The 14,281-nt window shown below is 38.1% G+C and overlaps 1 protein-coding gene across 3 annotated transcripts in view; it reads left to right on the top strand.

The window, feature by feature from the left end:
• Window positions 1–14,281, top strand: part of LOC136877694 (uncharacterized) — a 101,655-nt gene that overhangs the window by 53,775 nt on the left and 33,599 nt on the right. For all 3 annotated transcript variants that reach the window (XM_068228492.1, XM_068228493.1, XM_068228491.1), the window contains exon 5: window positions 3,578–3,721. In XM_068228492.1, coding sequence (XP_068084593.1) covers window positions 3,578–3,721 — 144 coding nt within the window. The remainder of the gene's footprint in view (window positions 1–3,577; window positions 3,722–14,281) is intronic.

The raw sequence follows: 14,281 nt of genomic DNA, 5'->3' as shown, positions 1-14,281 counted from the left end.
AAGAATGTAAGGTGTGAGAATATTAGTCGCTGGTAAGACTTCACTGTTGATAAACTTAACGATGATAGGTTCCAATGTATGGCACCCACATCAGGATTACTTGATTCAAGAAATGGAAAAGAACCAAAGGAAAACAGCATGATTTGTTCTGGGTGATTTCTGACAAAAGAGTAATGTTATGAAGCTGTTCGCAAAACTTGGGTAGTAAGACTTGGTAGTAAGCACACGAGTTGCTTAATTAAGCAGTACGATTTGAGCCATCAGTGGCTTGGTGACATGGAATGATTTTAGCTGGAAAGTAATTTTTTAAAGTAGGAAAGATCATAATATGAATTTAAAGTTCGAATTCAAAATGATGAATTGGAGATAGAGATTGGAATAATTTACCATAAATTTATTACTCTTTACAGAATAACACCAGCTGCAAAAAGCCTTTATCTCTGATTTCACTTCTTTACTCATGATGTATTTCAATTGCTATAGTATAATAATCAACCAATCAATCACCCCCTGATCTGTATTTTGGGCTATCACCCAGGTGCCAGATTATTTATCAATTGTTTACCTAATTTTTAAAAAACTATTTTAAAGAAGTTGGAAATCTATCTGAGAAACAATCTTAACACGTTCCCTGCGGCAGTGATTTTCGATGACTTAATGTTACGTCGTATCGGCCCACCGGTGACCCGATGCTGCCTTTAGTTATTATCGGTTCGGGTCACCGGTGACCTGACGAATTTGACTTTGTTTACTCCCTAGTATTAAATCTTAAACAATGCAAGTGCACTTGTTGTGTGCGTTATTGTTGAGGAGACATTCCAGCGTATTTACCTGTGCGACAGTGTTCCGATTCAACAATTGCGTGAAACAGAAATGACCCCGGAAATAATTGGGTCACCGGTGGGCCGATCAAAACTAGCAGTATGCCTCGATCCTTCACTTCAATTGGAACACTATGTTGCCATTAGTTAACAGAAATTCGTAACTAGGACGTAGTTAGTTACTTCGCAATTATGGGAAATTCGCACCGACGGATAAGAGTAACATGTTTCGGGGCACATGGTGACCCGAACCGCACGGAACATGATATAGGCCCACCCCAATGCTGTCCTAAGCCTCTTTCTTTTCCGTGCCACCGGTGTGTCAGAATGTTAAAGCTCCATACCTAAAAAAAGGACTTGAAATTGCTTGTAAATATTATATACGGAAGATAGTAAATATGTCAATAACTATTCCAATAACTCCAATAACCTCTATTGGCTTTCCTAAGAGCAATGTAGAAAGCAGATATCAGAAGGGTGGTACTCCTTAAACAACAATCTACTATCTGCGGGCAGCAACACTCTCTTCTTCATTCACCGTAACCGCGCTAAGCGATTCCCGCGTAAAAATATCGGTCAGACAACAATCGGAACTCAGGGTGACCCGAAGCGATATGAATGGAAGATGAAAAAAACTTCCTTCGGGTCACCGGTGGGCCGATCAAAACTAGCAGTATGACTCGATCCTTTGCTTCAATTGGAACACTATGTTGCCACTAGTTAACGGAAATTCGTAACTAGGACGTAGTTACTTACTTCGCAATTCTGGGAAGTTCGCACCGACGGATAAGAGTAACATGTTTCGGGGCACATGGTGACCCGAACCGCACGGAACGTGTTAATCACTGGCATTCATGATAACAATAGTTTTCTTTGTCCACAAGTATGATAACAATTCCTTCTCAATTCTTGGAGTGCCTTTCTCTCTTACACAGTGATGTTACTTTTCAGCAGAACAGAAGTTTGCAGTATTCTGCTAATATCAGTGCACGCCTCTTCAGCCTCATTCATTGGAGGGGGTTGAATTGCAGTTTCAGTGTGCAATATGATATCCACAATAGACACCTCTGTGGGAGTGGGAGTTTTTTCCTCTTGTATCAATTGAGCATTTGTTATCAGTTAAATGGTAGTCAGAGAGATTGATGACAATTCTCTAAGTATCCAAGGACAGTACAAATTCTGCTGGTTGAAGACTATGGAATTTCTTCTTCTGTCAAGATGTGTGCAAGAGAAAAGTGGCACAACAGTCCACTAAGTTCCAGTCCCTACTTTGCAGAGTTGTGCTGAGCTTGGGATGTTCCTGTTATGTACTTCGGAGTATCATGTATATGGCTGCATATGAACCTCCTCTCAGTGCGGTGGTAAATACAGTTTGTCTGGGATGAATATTGGGTATGTTTCATGCTTTTAAACTTGGTATGACATTAATGGTCTCGGCAGTGCAAGAGGAATGCTAGAAATGACAGAAAACTAGCCTTCCTCCTCATTCCTTCGTACTGTTGAAGATGAAATTTGAAAATGAAAACCTACAACCTGTTTTCCAGTCATTGACCGGGTCAGGGATGGAATGAATGAAGACCCCATCTTACGGCGAGGATAGGAATTGTGCCGCTTGCCAAGCCCTGTTGCACTCCTCTGGGGCAATGATTAATGACTGACAGATGAAATGAAATGATACTGGAGAGTGTTGCTGGAATGAAAGGTGACAGGGAAAACCAGAGTAGCCGGAGAAAAACCTGTCCCACCTCCGCTTTGTCCAGCATAAATCTCACATGGAGTGACCGGGATTTGAACCACGGAACCCAGCGGTGAGAGGCCGACGTGCTGCCACCTGAGCCATGGAGGCTACTGTTGAAGATTAAATTTATCACTGTCAAATATCTCCACAGATATGCTCTCCGTAGAGATGGCTGATGTACTGGTGCAGGTTTTCCTGGCCAATATCAATTAATAAGCTTAGATTTTTTTTTTTTCAGGATATTAGGTGGTGTAGACATTTTAAAGTGTCAACATTTCAGCTACACTGTGGTAGCCCTTGTTTAGATGAAAGTTGGTGTTCATCCGTGCTTTAAAAGTATCTGAAAGCTAAGCGGCGGTGAGTTTCCTTTTTATCGTATTGTTGTTACTGAGGCCTGTGCAGCGTGTTCCAGTGCGTTCAAACTCTTGTTGTCTGGCAGCAAGTAACAGTCTCCAAACCTACACGCTCTCTTATTTCCTTTTGAAACAGCTGTCACGTTTCATAACCTCCACTGCTTCTCAGCAGAGGCAAGAATGATACTGACAGGTGGTAGCCAGAAGCATGTTTTGCTCAAATTTTACCTCATGGTTTATGAAAAAGAGAGCACGTTCTGTCACCACAGATTTTTCACGTTGGATGAGATGACAGTGATGCTTAAGTTCTTCAGCCTAGTGTGATTCAAAACAACATTCAAACTCTTTGACATTTTTTGCAATATGTGCATTCACTTCATATTTCTAATTGAGTTGGTCTAGGTCAAAAGGTCAGCATTATAATTTCAAGTCATTATACTATATTATAGTATGATATCAAGTACACTATAATCTATAATCCTTAACTCAGTGGAACTTCAAGTTCATCAGTACTCATATAATCATTAATCTTGGCATGCTGTACAGTGTATATATTTTTTTCTCCCTCTCTCTCTCTCTGAATTGATTGTGAATGTAATTGTTACAGGACTAAAACTTCATACAGCTTCTTATTATTTGGTCTCATGTAGTCTGTTTTTGTCCAGATCTTCATGAACACCAAACTACAAGAAGTAACCACCGAGAAACTCAAGACCTTGAGCCAGCAGATCCAAGTGGCTATGTCTGAGTTCAGTATTGAGCGCAAGATGAGGAAGTACCAGGAACTGCAGAAACATGATTTTAGTCAGGTGAGATGTTGCTACATAGTGTTAAAATTGAAGCAGATATGCACTCGAAGAGAAGGGTGAAGTATATAATTTTTGCTCCTTTTGAAGGATATAATTTCATCTATATGCAGTTTTATTTATGTATAGTCTTCAGCTCACAGGCTGACTGGATTCTCAGCAGTTTCACTATCAGCTGACAAGGAAATCCTGGGCTTCACTGAAGAGACATAATGACTCACCTCTATCAATCCTACGCAATACTTCTTATAGTGGCGACAAGGGGGCTTAATAAAACAATTATTTTTAAAACAATTTTGGAACATTAAATAAAATATAGAATTGTTAAAACCATGTCATAAAATCAAAATTAAACGGCAGGATGTGGACAGCGAAAAGAACCCCACAAGGTTGTGGTTCCGATGATGATGATGATGATGATGCTTGTTGTTTAAACGGGCCTAACATCTAGGTCATCGGCCCCTAATGGTACGAAATTAAATGACAAATTAAAAGCCCAAAAACATCCACTGACCACAACTCAAAACGTGATGGTTGGGTGGGTGGATGGATGGATATGAATTTAAAACGATCAGTGGAATCGACCCACAGTGCCTCACATGCACAGAAGCTGGCGTAGATCAATAACATTACTGACCAAGGGACTGCTTCTATAGCACAATACTGAATCGATGATACTTGTAGTCAAAAGGGGTCCAAAATCCAAGTCAGCGGCCCCTCACAATGGTACTTATCGCTAGGAAAGTAGAACCATAGTATTTGTCATGTTGCAGTACTAATCAAGAGTAGCGTAGACTCGCGGTATTCCACACGTTATGGTACTACTCACAGGTAATGAAATTCGCACATGATTTACAGACCTATGCTGTTTCGCACATTGCGGTGCCATTTGCAGGCAACGCAAACCTATGGTGTTCATCACATAAGGGTACTAACCACAGCGACTCGTACTATCCCGTGGTGTTCCTCATATAGTGGGTACTAATCATAGGCAAACCAGAACCATGGGTTCCCTCATCCCATGGTGTCGCTCCTGTAGTGCTATTAATCACAGCTACTGAAAAACCGTCGCGCTTTCGTTTGCTGATAAACACAAACCTATTTGGTAACCAACATAGTGGTACTATGCGCAAGTAAAAGCGACCCATAGTGTTCCCCGTGTGGTGGTACTAATCACAAGTAGTTTCTTGGTTCTAATTTGATCATCCCTTGGTCGCTCTTTTTAGTTGCCTCTTACGACAGGCAGGGGATACCGTGGGTGAATTCTTCGTCTGTGTCCCCCACCCACAGCGGGTGGTTGTGGATCCAAGGACTTTTTTGGCTGAAACTTCGACCAAAGAATAATTTAGTTAATACCTACGTATAGTTAATACTTATTTCTTCTTGTTCGTTTTACCCTCTTTGGGGTACGATAGATCTATCAATGGTTAGCGAGTCGTGTTTTCCTGTCCTCCCAGTACTTTTTCATTCTTTCAGATCTTGCCTTCCTCTCTTCTTCAGAAATTCTGTATAGTCGTTTGGGCTTCACCCTGTCCTGAAACCTCTTTATTTTATCTTTGGTTATTTTCTTTGCAGATCCATCTACAAGCATCTTTTCCATAATTTGGAATTCTCTTAGGTCCTTCTCAGTTTCCTTAAACCAGTTCGGCTTGGTTTTCTTATTACGGAAATTTTTATCTTTAAATATTACGGAAATAGTCGAAGATTCTTTTAGTTATCCTTTTCGGATCCATTCTTATTTTTTTTAATTATTATTATTAACTTTATTGGCCACATTGGACCACTTGAGTCCTCCATGTACACTTTTACTTTGAAGGTTGTACTGTTTGATTCTTCTTATCTGCCCAGTACTTATTCATTTGTCTGAAATCTCTACAGCCCTTCTCTGCATCTGTAATTTCGAGTTCAGCTGTTTTGAGATCCTCTTGAATTTCTTTGATCCAATGCCCTCCTATTTTCTTTCCAAGATTTCTCATCATTAACTGTCGTAATATCCCGTTTTCTGGTAATTGTAAGGCGTGAAAGAAATAAGAGATTCTTCTCTTCCTCATCGTGCTGGTCACTGGGTCAATCTTTTGATAGACAGTTTCATTGAGGAGGATACTCCAGACCTCTTCAACCTCGTACTTTTTATTTATGCAAGTTCTAATAATTCTTCTTTCAGTTTTGAGGAGCTGATCAGTTTTTCTTTCATTTGTAATTTGGAACAAGGTTTCACAAGCTTAAGTGGCTTTGGGCAAAGGTACAATTTTGTAGTGTTGGATCGTAGTGTCTATTGAAAAGCATTTTTTTGTTATAAGTTGACCAGGTTAAAAATTGTGCTTTTTTCATTTTGTTGGTTCTATTTATCCATGTTGCTTTCTTGCTTAAGTTGTGCATAATGTTTTCTCCAAGGTATTTAAATTGTAAGATTATGTTAATTTTTTTATCATTTATAATAACTTCATTTATAAAACAGGGACAAAATAATGGGTCCACTTATTCAGTACAAAACAATGTTATAATATTAATTACAACATTTAATTGTTAAATGGAACTGGTTTCAACGCTAATGCTTATTCTGCGTCATCTTCAGCCAAAAACCTTTGAAAACATACATTGACACATTTAAAATAAACATACAAAACAACAATGCACAGTAAACATGAATATATAACAATCTTTTGAAATTGAATGGGTTAAGATTGAAATGATTAAGTGTGATCTGAGACCACTTCTTACGACCGACCGACCGACCGACCATGACCTTGCCGGGAATCGAACCCGGGGCCTCCAGGTAAGAGGCAGGCACGTTACCCCTACACCACAGGGCCGGCACTTCTTACAACACTAGTTTAAAATTAATAAAAACATAACACCATTCCTTAAATCACTGCTTAATTTTAATAGTAACTTGATGTTCTGGGTTCAAAATTGCATCACCAAAGTTCAATGTACAAAAAAGAGTTTGTGTCAGTATTCAATATATATGTCGTCAATGGATGAGACATACAAAAAGCAAAACACAAGACCAAAATGGTCATATTAAGTGGTTAGATGGCTTGAGATTTAAAATAAGTATGGCCTAATATAATACTCTGTGAAAATAAATTTAAGGAAATTTCACCAATTCTTGAATTGCCAAATAAAAGTTATAAAAATTGTGAGGAACTTGAGTCCAAATTCAAAATTCAGTTTCAAAACACTGAGTATGTACTAGTTTAAAAATACATATTATGTTCCTTCTTAAAACAAGACGTAACACTTCTAAGCCTAAAAGGAACTTAAAGTTCTACTTTGCGGTAACAATTTTAAGGTGTGAGATGAATTATGTCAATTTTCGAAGGTAAGAAACCTTTCTTCTCTAACTGAAAACTCCCGTTGATGAAACTTTGGCTGAAGTTGGCCTAGATGAAACATTCTTCTACGAATTTTAATTTTTACTGTAACTTGTAAAAGTTAGGCAAAAAGGGCACCATTTTTGGCCCAGGGTACTAGGAGATATTCTTAGTTCAATATGGGACCTGAAGCAAAAAAGAAAACGAGGGAAATTAGAAAAGTGGAAAAAAGAAGGAATCCTGCTTCAGAATATGAGACATCTGGCGGCATGTGTAGACATATGTTAGAGAAGACACTGATTGTCGTAAGACACCGAGACCAGTATGTACTGTGTGTTGTGGTAGAAGGGGAAGGAGGAGAATCAGGGAAGGTGATAGGAGGGAGTGGGAGTAGGGATGGAGGAGGAGGGGAAGGAGGGGGAGGGGAATTTATGTAGGGTAATGTGGTGAATGAGCATGGCATGAAAATGTATTGTGTATGTTTTGAAAAACTAATTTGCTATTGGAAATTTTTCTAATCCTAAAAAATGCAATCAGAAAATCAAATAATATTTTTGGTTTTACAGAAAAATCATTGAGGTTTAAACCTGAATTGAAATATTGGTCTAGGTGAATGTAACAACTCTCAGTGATGTCTACCTAAGGACCTTTTTTAAGAACATGTAGTTTATTTAGTGTCAAAAATTTCATTTTTAGGGTCCGTATTGAATTGAGATTTACATTCAAAAATTATTAGGTATAGAGATCCACCTATTCATTACCAAAAATCATGATCATTATTAAATCATCACATATCTTTATCTATTCACATTTGTGGGACTGATTTTGGCAATAAGGTATGCCATCATCAGCCTAGGAAAGTATTACAAAGACATTAAAAAAGCTACATTAACATAGGTTCTTAAAAATGATGTATACAAATAATTTTAAAGTGTTCGTATATGAACTGAAACATTTGCGTATGTCACAAGATTTAACATTAAAAATTAAATAATTGAAGTTCAATTATTTAATTTTTAATGTTAATAATTTCAATACGGAACAATGAAATTTTTATCTTTAAATGTCACAAGATTTGTCGTGAGAGAATTTGCATAGAGAGGTATACACCAAATATTTAAACAATTAAAAAATACCAAAACCAGAATGATTTTTCACTATGTAGTAACAATATAGGTCGTTAATTGCCTTACAGTCATTATAATATATACAGGATTTGGTTTGTCTTATTGACAGCTTGATTCATTTTAAAATGTTTGTAATCACTGTAAAAAGGTCAATGGGCTAATCACAACAACCAGTTTTTATGTAAGAGAAGTTTCTTGTAAAATATTTGCTAATTAATTGTTCGGAGCATTCAACTTGGACTTGACAAGTTATAAAGTTTAAATACAATATATCTTATATAGATAAAATATACTTGATTGGTGTGTGTATCACAGGTTGTTATATGAATAAAAGTTCAATGAGTAAAATAAGTAAGTCCATTATATGCTTAGTTGTCGTCTCCATAAACATATGAATGTAAGTTTAATATAAGGAAGAGAGAAGGTTCTTGAAAGAAGTGGTATTTCAAGTGGATCTTATAGAATTCTGGAAAGATCTCGAACCAGAAACGGAACCTAAAAGAAGAAATTAAGACACGTGTTAGTACGATGGAAGAAACAAAAGACAGAGAAGATTTTTGTAAATAGAAACTCGCCTCGAGCGCCACGTTGAAGGTAGAGAAGTTTGGGAGGAACTGACAAGCTGCGTGACAGGGGCCTTGAAGAGATGGAAATGAAAGCCACCCTAGGTCTCAGAAACCTAATACTGTTGGGGCTGGAAAAGAACATGAGTTGACCAAGGGAGGTTGGATAGGATAGATGAAAGTGAGGAGCCTCGCATAAGTAAGTGGAAGCAAATGCCAGGACGCAGCTGAGGGTCCCATTGTTGCCAATCCACACTCCCAGAAGAACCTCTGGGGCCCCTTTAAGTCATGTCTTACGACAGACAGGGGATACCGTGGATGTTATTGTACCACCCCAATCCACACTGGACAAGTATCAATTCTGTCTCGCTGTGTGGCATGACCCACCCGACTCATCATGTACAGTCCTACCAAACAAAAGATCGCTGTACATCACAGTATGATTGTGTGCACCAATTTAAGTAATAACTCTGCCTGTAATTATTACATAAAATGCATTTTTGCCAAAATGTTTATTTATAAATTTTAGCTAACTTCTTTGATTAGCTCAGTGGCTTAGCCACTAGCTACAGGTGAGCTTCAAGCTTGGTGCATTATAGGTTGAAATTGTCACCTAAAAAAATGATGTAGCATAAAGACAAAACTCAAAGTGAGCCAGGTTGCTCCAATGACCCAAGAAATAACTAAGATCAGCTGTCTCTTGAAATGGACTACAGCAAATCTATTTTCTATTACAGTAGACTTTGAATTTGTTCCCTCAAATTATCAATATTTGCTATCCTTTCTCGATAAACACTATCTACCAAAAAGTAACTGGGCACACATGATGATTAGTAATTTAGTATATCAGCTGACTTGTGTGGCCAATATATGCTTCAGGACGTATGAAAACCAGTTGACAAGCAAATGGCATGAGGTACAGAGTTATTTGACTTGGATAATGGCATGATTGTGGGCTGTCTAACAGGGCAGTTGCAGTGAAGTTAAACAAGCTCAGTTGAACAATGGCATTCATCCTGCATAAGTGGAAGATGGATAGGCATTGTGCCAATGATGCACATTCTGGGTGACTATGAAAGACAATAAAGCATAGCAACTCAGGTGCTGTTTCAAATGTCCCAAGTAGATACTGAAGCAGTGGAAATCAGTTCTGTGGAGTGATGAGTCAAGATTCAGATTATTTTGGTCAGATGGACATGTATCGGTGTGGCATCTACCTGATGTAACGGACTCTTCACCTCACCGGCAACTACTGTTATCAACCTCGCCACGCACATAACCTTTTTCTACAATTCATATGGACTTACCTTCATCTGGATACACCGCATTTTCTCTTCAACTGGAACCTGCATACTTATGTGGATTTGCACACATCATACCTTACACGAACTCTGCTCTATCCACCTTTCCGACCGACAATAAACTAACCTCCCTTTTGCTCAGTGTTGCCAACTCCTAAGTCCAAATTCCCCCCAGATCACTTCCAAAATCCCTCTAAATGAGACAAAAACCCCCCAAATCATAATTATTATTTTCGTCACCATCATATTGATTAATAACAATATTTTAAAAAATCTACAGAAATACTACGGTACACAAAAGGATGATTGGAAACATACAAGAAAATTATTAGAAACCGTGCATGCTACTGTTGAAGAGAAAACTACTCACAAGTTTGTCTTTCTTGTATTCCTGCTGAGTGATCCTCAAAATTTGCTCAGATCCTCTAGCACCTCCTCTTTTTCACTCATTTCAACGTTTTTGTAATGATACATGGACTCACTGAACTTTTTAATCACTCGAGGGGATGGTTGAAAACGAGTACAACATATTTCTTCCTTATTAAATAATAACTAGATTCAAGTAGAGAATTTATTAGATCTAACGATATCCTGTTCCTTAATTTGTTTGTTATAATAGAAAAGACTGAAAATGCGCGCTCCATTGTGGCATTTGATACTGGTAACGTTAGCAGCCTAATTGTAAAGTTACCAATATTAGAGAAACGGTCATTTCCAGCTGCATCTTTATCCTGAAGAACCTCATCCCACAAAGGCGTAGTACTTGATGTGTTGTGCCATTGTTTATCTAGGGAGATCGTTCCACTCTGAGACAATGTCATCTATATTCCCAGCCACTTTAGGACCACTGAAATTGGAGACTAGTTGAAGTGTTTCATGTTTCTTCTGTGATGTTGCTGTGGAAGGATGTAGCACTGCCATCGTCTGTAAAATTGCTATATTTTCTGGTAATCTTTTCTGTAGTTACTTGCACAAGTCAATTAAGAACTTCTTGCATCTTTCATGAATGTCGTTGCGTTCATCAGGTTTCGGAATTTGCACCGAACATTCAAAATCATATCTTAAATACATACCTGAAGTATGCATCACGTACTTCTCAAAGTCAAAGTATGGGAGATCTACATCCTTCTGCTTTTCCAGCTGAGTGGTACAACAATTTTTTCAGTACTGATTTAAAGAGTAGAAAGACATCCTTCAGTGCTTTCTCTGCGTCAACTCGCTCACTTTGAAATATCATATTAATCCTGCATATAGCTTTTAACTCAGTTTTGAGGAACACCAGAAGGGCTTTATAGGCTACGTAGAGCAGTCCATTATATTATAAAGTTGTTCAGACATGAAATATTTGTCCTCAATTCTTGCTAAGGAAAATAGCAATTTCAGATCTTGCCATTGTTGCAGAGTTGTTTCAATGGTAGCATATCTCGCGAGCCACCGAGTGCCACAAAGCCCTTGAATCCTTTTGAGGTTGCGATTGTTATTGATTGTTTTAAACAGTTGTTTGTAATGGCCTAGTCTCTTAGGACTCTAGGAAAACCACTTGCGGGTCTCCCTGATTAGAAACTCCAAGTGACAAGGAAAAGTTTTAGTAGCCTTCTCGGCACAAACATGAAGAGAATGACATACTTCATGACGATAAGGTCAGGGACAGTGCATTTCAGAAGAGCTGTTACAGAATTATCGATCTCTACCATTACACTTGCACCATTCGCCCCAATGCCTACTAAGTTTTCAAGTGTAATGCCATCATTTTCAAGCTATCCTTTCAGTGAATAGTAAATGGTTTCTGCATCACAAGTACCGGTAGTCAGTTACAAAATACAATAAAATGTAGAAACAATGTCTTTTCAACAACAGAAATGTACCGTAACATAAAGCTAAGCAGCTTTTGAGTTGTAAGATCGCCACTTTCATTAATAATAATAATAGAGTAAGGGGAATTTTTAATTTCGAGAACCAAATTTTCTTGCAGAGAAGGGCATATAGCGTTCTTAATAAGCATGGTATATTTTGTTCTATGGATCTTTACACTTTGTGAAGTAGTAGAAGTAGAACACTAACAGAGAAATAAGTTCCCCCAGATGATCAGCAATTTTAAGTTCCTGCCAATTTCTACAGGTTTGATCTCTTGGCACGATTTTGCAACCCTCTCCATCTGAACTTCATCACAATGCTTTTTCGTTTTTGCATGATCTAACATATCCTTTTTATGAGCTGTGAGTGTAGCGTGGAAATATCTGCAGAATGCTTTGGCCAGATGCGTCGGGTGTTAACCATTCTGAAAAGTGATGAAGTGATTTGTTACTCACTAACCATCAAAGATGAAAAATAACATGTTTATAACCTAACCATTACAGCAAAACTGATCCACTGTGTCCGTGTACTGATGAGCGATTTACAAACATCTCAAGACTTCTGTTTATAATGACTTAATTTCTTAGGACTGTAGGAAAATCAGTTGTGGGTTACCAATGACACCTCATGTCTAGCTAGCAATATTGTACCGTATTCTTAAATGTACACTTTTCTGTTTGAGATGATGACAAAATAAATATCTCATGAGAGCATTTTGTAATGTGGTATTTAACATCTTTTAAGTATACTCAAATTGATTAAATTTCATATATAACTTACCTTACAATACGGGAAATGTTTCCCACGTCTTTGTATACTTCTGTACGTATTTCTTCTTCTATTTGGATGCCATTATATATTACACCGGTACACATTTACAAAACAGAATACATCACTCCACAGAATTATTAACACATCAAGCAAATAACATTACAACTGCATGAACAGCACAGTCACAGTGAAAACTGCTTCGAGTTACGCTCTGAGACTGTTACATTCACGTACTGCGGGGATTTTCCTCTACATGGCATTTTTTCGACAAAACAGACCAATGAACTATGTGCGAGACCCGAAGTCTCTGATTCCCCTCAACATGTACCAATAGGAATAAATGCTGCTGCGGTTATCGAGGAGAAGGAGATACAGAGGGAAAGTGAGAGATATGCATATTTGTAATGTTTTGATGTACCGTATCGGTAGTTCGTAGTTCTTATTAATTGAAAAAATCAGTAGATTTCATATAAATACACCTATCCTCTGGTAGTCAACAGAAATGTAAAGAATAAGGCGGCTGTTTGGTTCATAAAAGAGACAAGAAGAGGGAATCCCGAGGCACGTGAAGGGATCGTAAATTAAGAGCTGCTAGAAGAGAAAATAATGACGTTGCGTGATTAACTGAAGTGTCTGAGACAGGCTGGCCAACAGTGAAAAATTAAACCTCAAGATAAATTTGACACACTAGCGGACCCAAGCATACTACAGCAATGAAATAAATAAATAAATAATTACAGAAATAAATTTAAAAAATGTTATTCGCACAGCCCCTCAAAATTCCTCAAAAAACAATTTTCCCCCTAAAATTCCCCCCGACTCTTTTATCCCCCCAACTTGCCCTCTAGGACGATTAATTCCCCCTAAATTTAGGGGGGAAACCCCCAAGTTGGCAACACTGCTTTTGCTGCCTGACGTCATGTGACATCGTCCGCTTTGTCACGCATGCTCCACTAACTTCTGGAATATTCCAGACATATGTCTCATTATTCCACACTATATATAAATACCCGGCCTTCCTCTGAATGTGTTGAGATGGACTTTGGCCTGTGTGGAGGGAGGAACCTTTAACATCATCTCCGTCTTTAGCGACATGTGCCTTGGACTCTCCATTTTTGGGCAGAACTACTTGGTTCAAGATGAGGTATGACAAACTAAAAATGTCCTTATTGTAAATAATGCTGTGTTGCATTTGGAGCTATTTTATTTGCAAATTTTGACTGGGAGCAGTGCATTTCCAGGCCGAGATTTTACTTGCATTTTCAATTTCAAAGCCTCTATTGACTATCCAGTGACTGTTTGCTTTCAAAATGTGCGTGTGGTATATCCGCAACTCTGCGACTCCTATACACACTTGTGGTTAATGCTTCACCATGTATGTTTTGGTACACTTGGAGACTGTTTCATTATTGTATACAGTGACTTAAGCCAGTAGGACAATCTTTATTTGTGCCTATTTCGGGTGTTAATTGAAGAGGTGGCAACTTTCACATGACATTAGACTTTGCTTAGTAGACTTCATGTTGGTATACTTCAATCTGGTAACTGCGAACATTCTTTCTTATTCTCGTTGTTCAACATTTTTCTTTAAACTGTATTCATCCCCTTTTTGTCCATCCCTTTCCTCTCC

Source organism: Anabrus simplex, chromosome 7 (assembly GCF_040414725.1).
Source record: "Anabrus simplex isolate iqAnaSimp1 chromosome 7, ASM4041472v1, whole genome shotgun sequence".
Lineage (NCBI taxonomy): Eukaryota > Metazoa > Arthropoda > Insecta > Orthoptera > Tettigoniidae > Anabrus > Anabrus simplex.
Note: the sequence above shows the minus strand (reverse complement) of the source record. Positions and strands in the feature narration are given on the sequence as shown.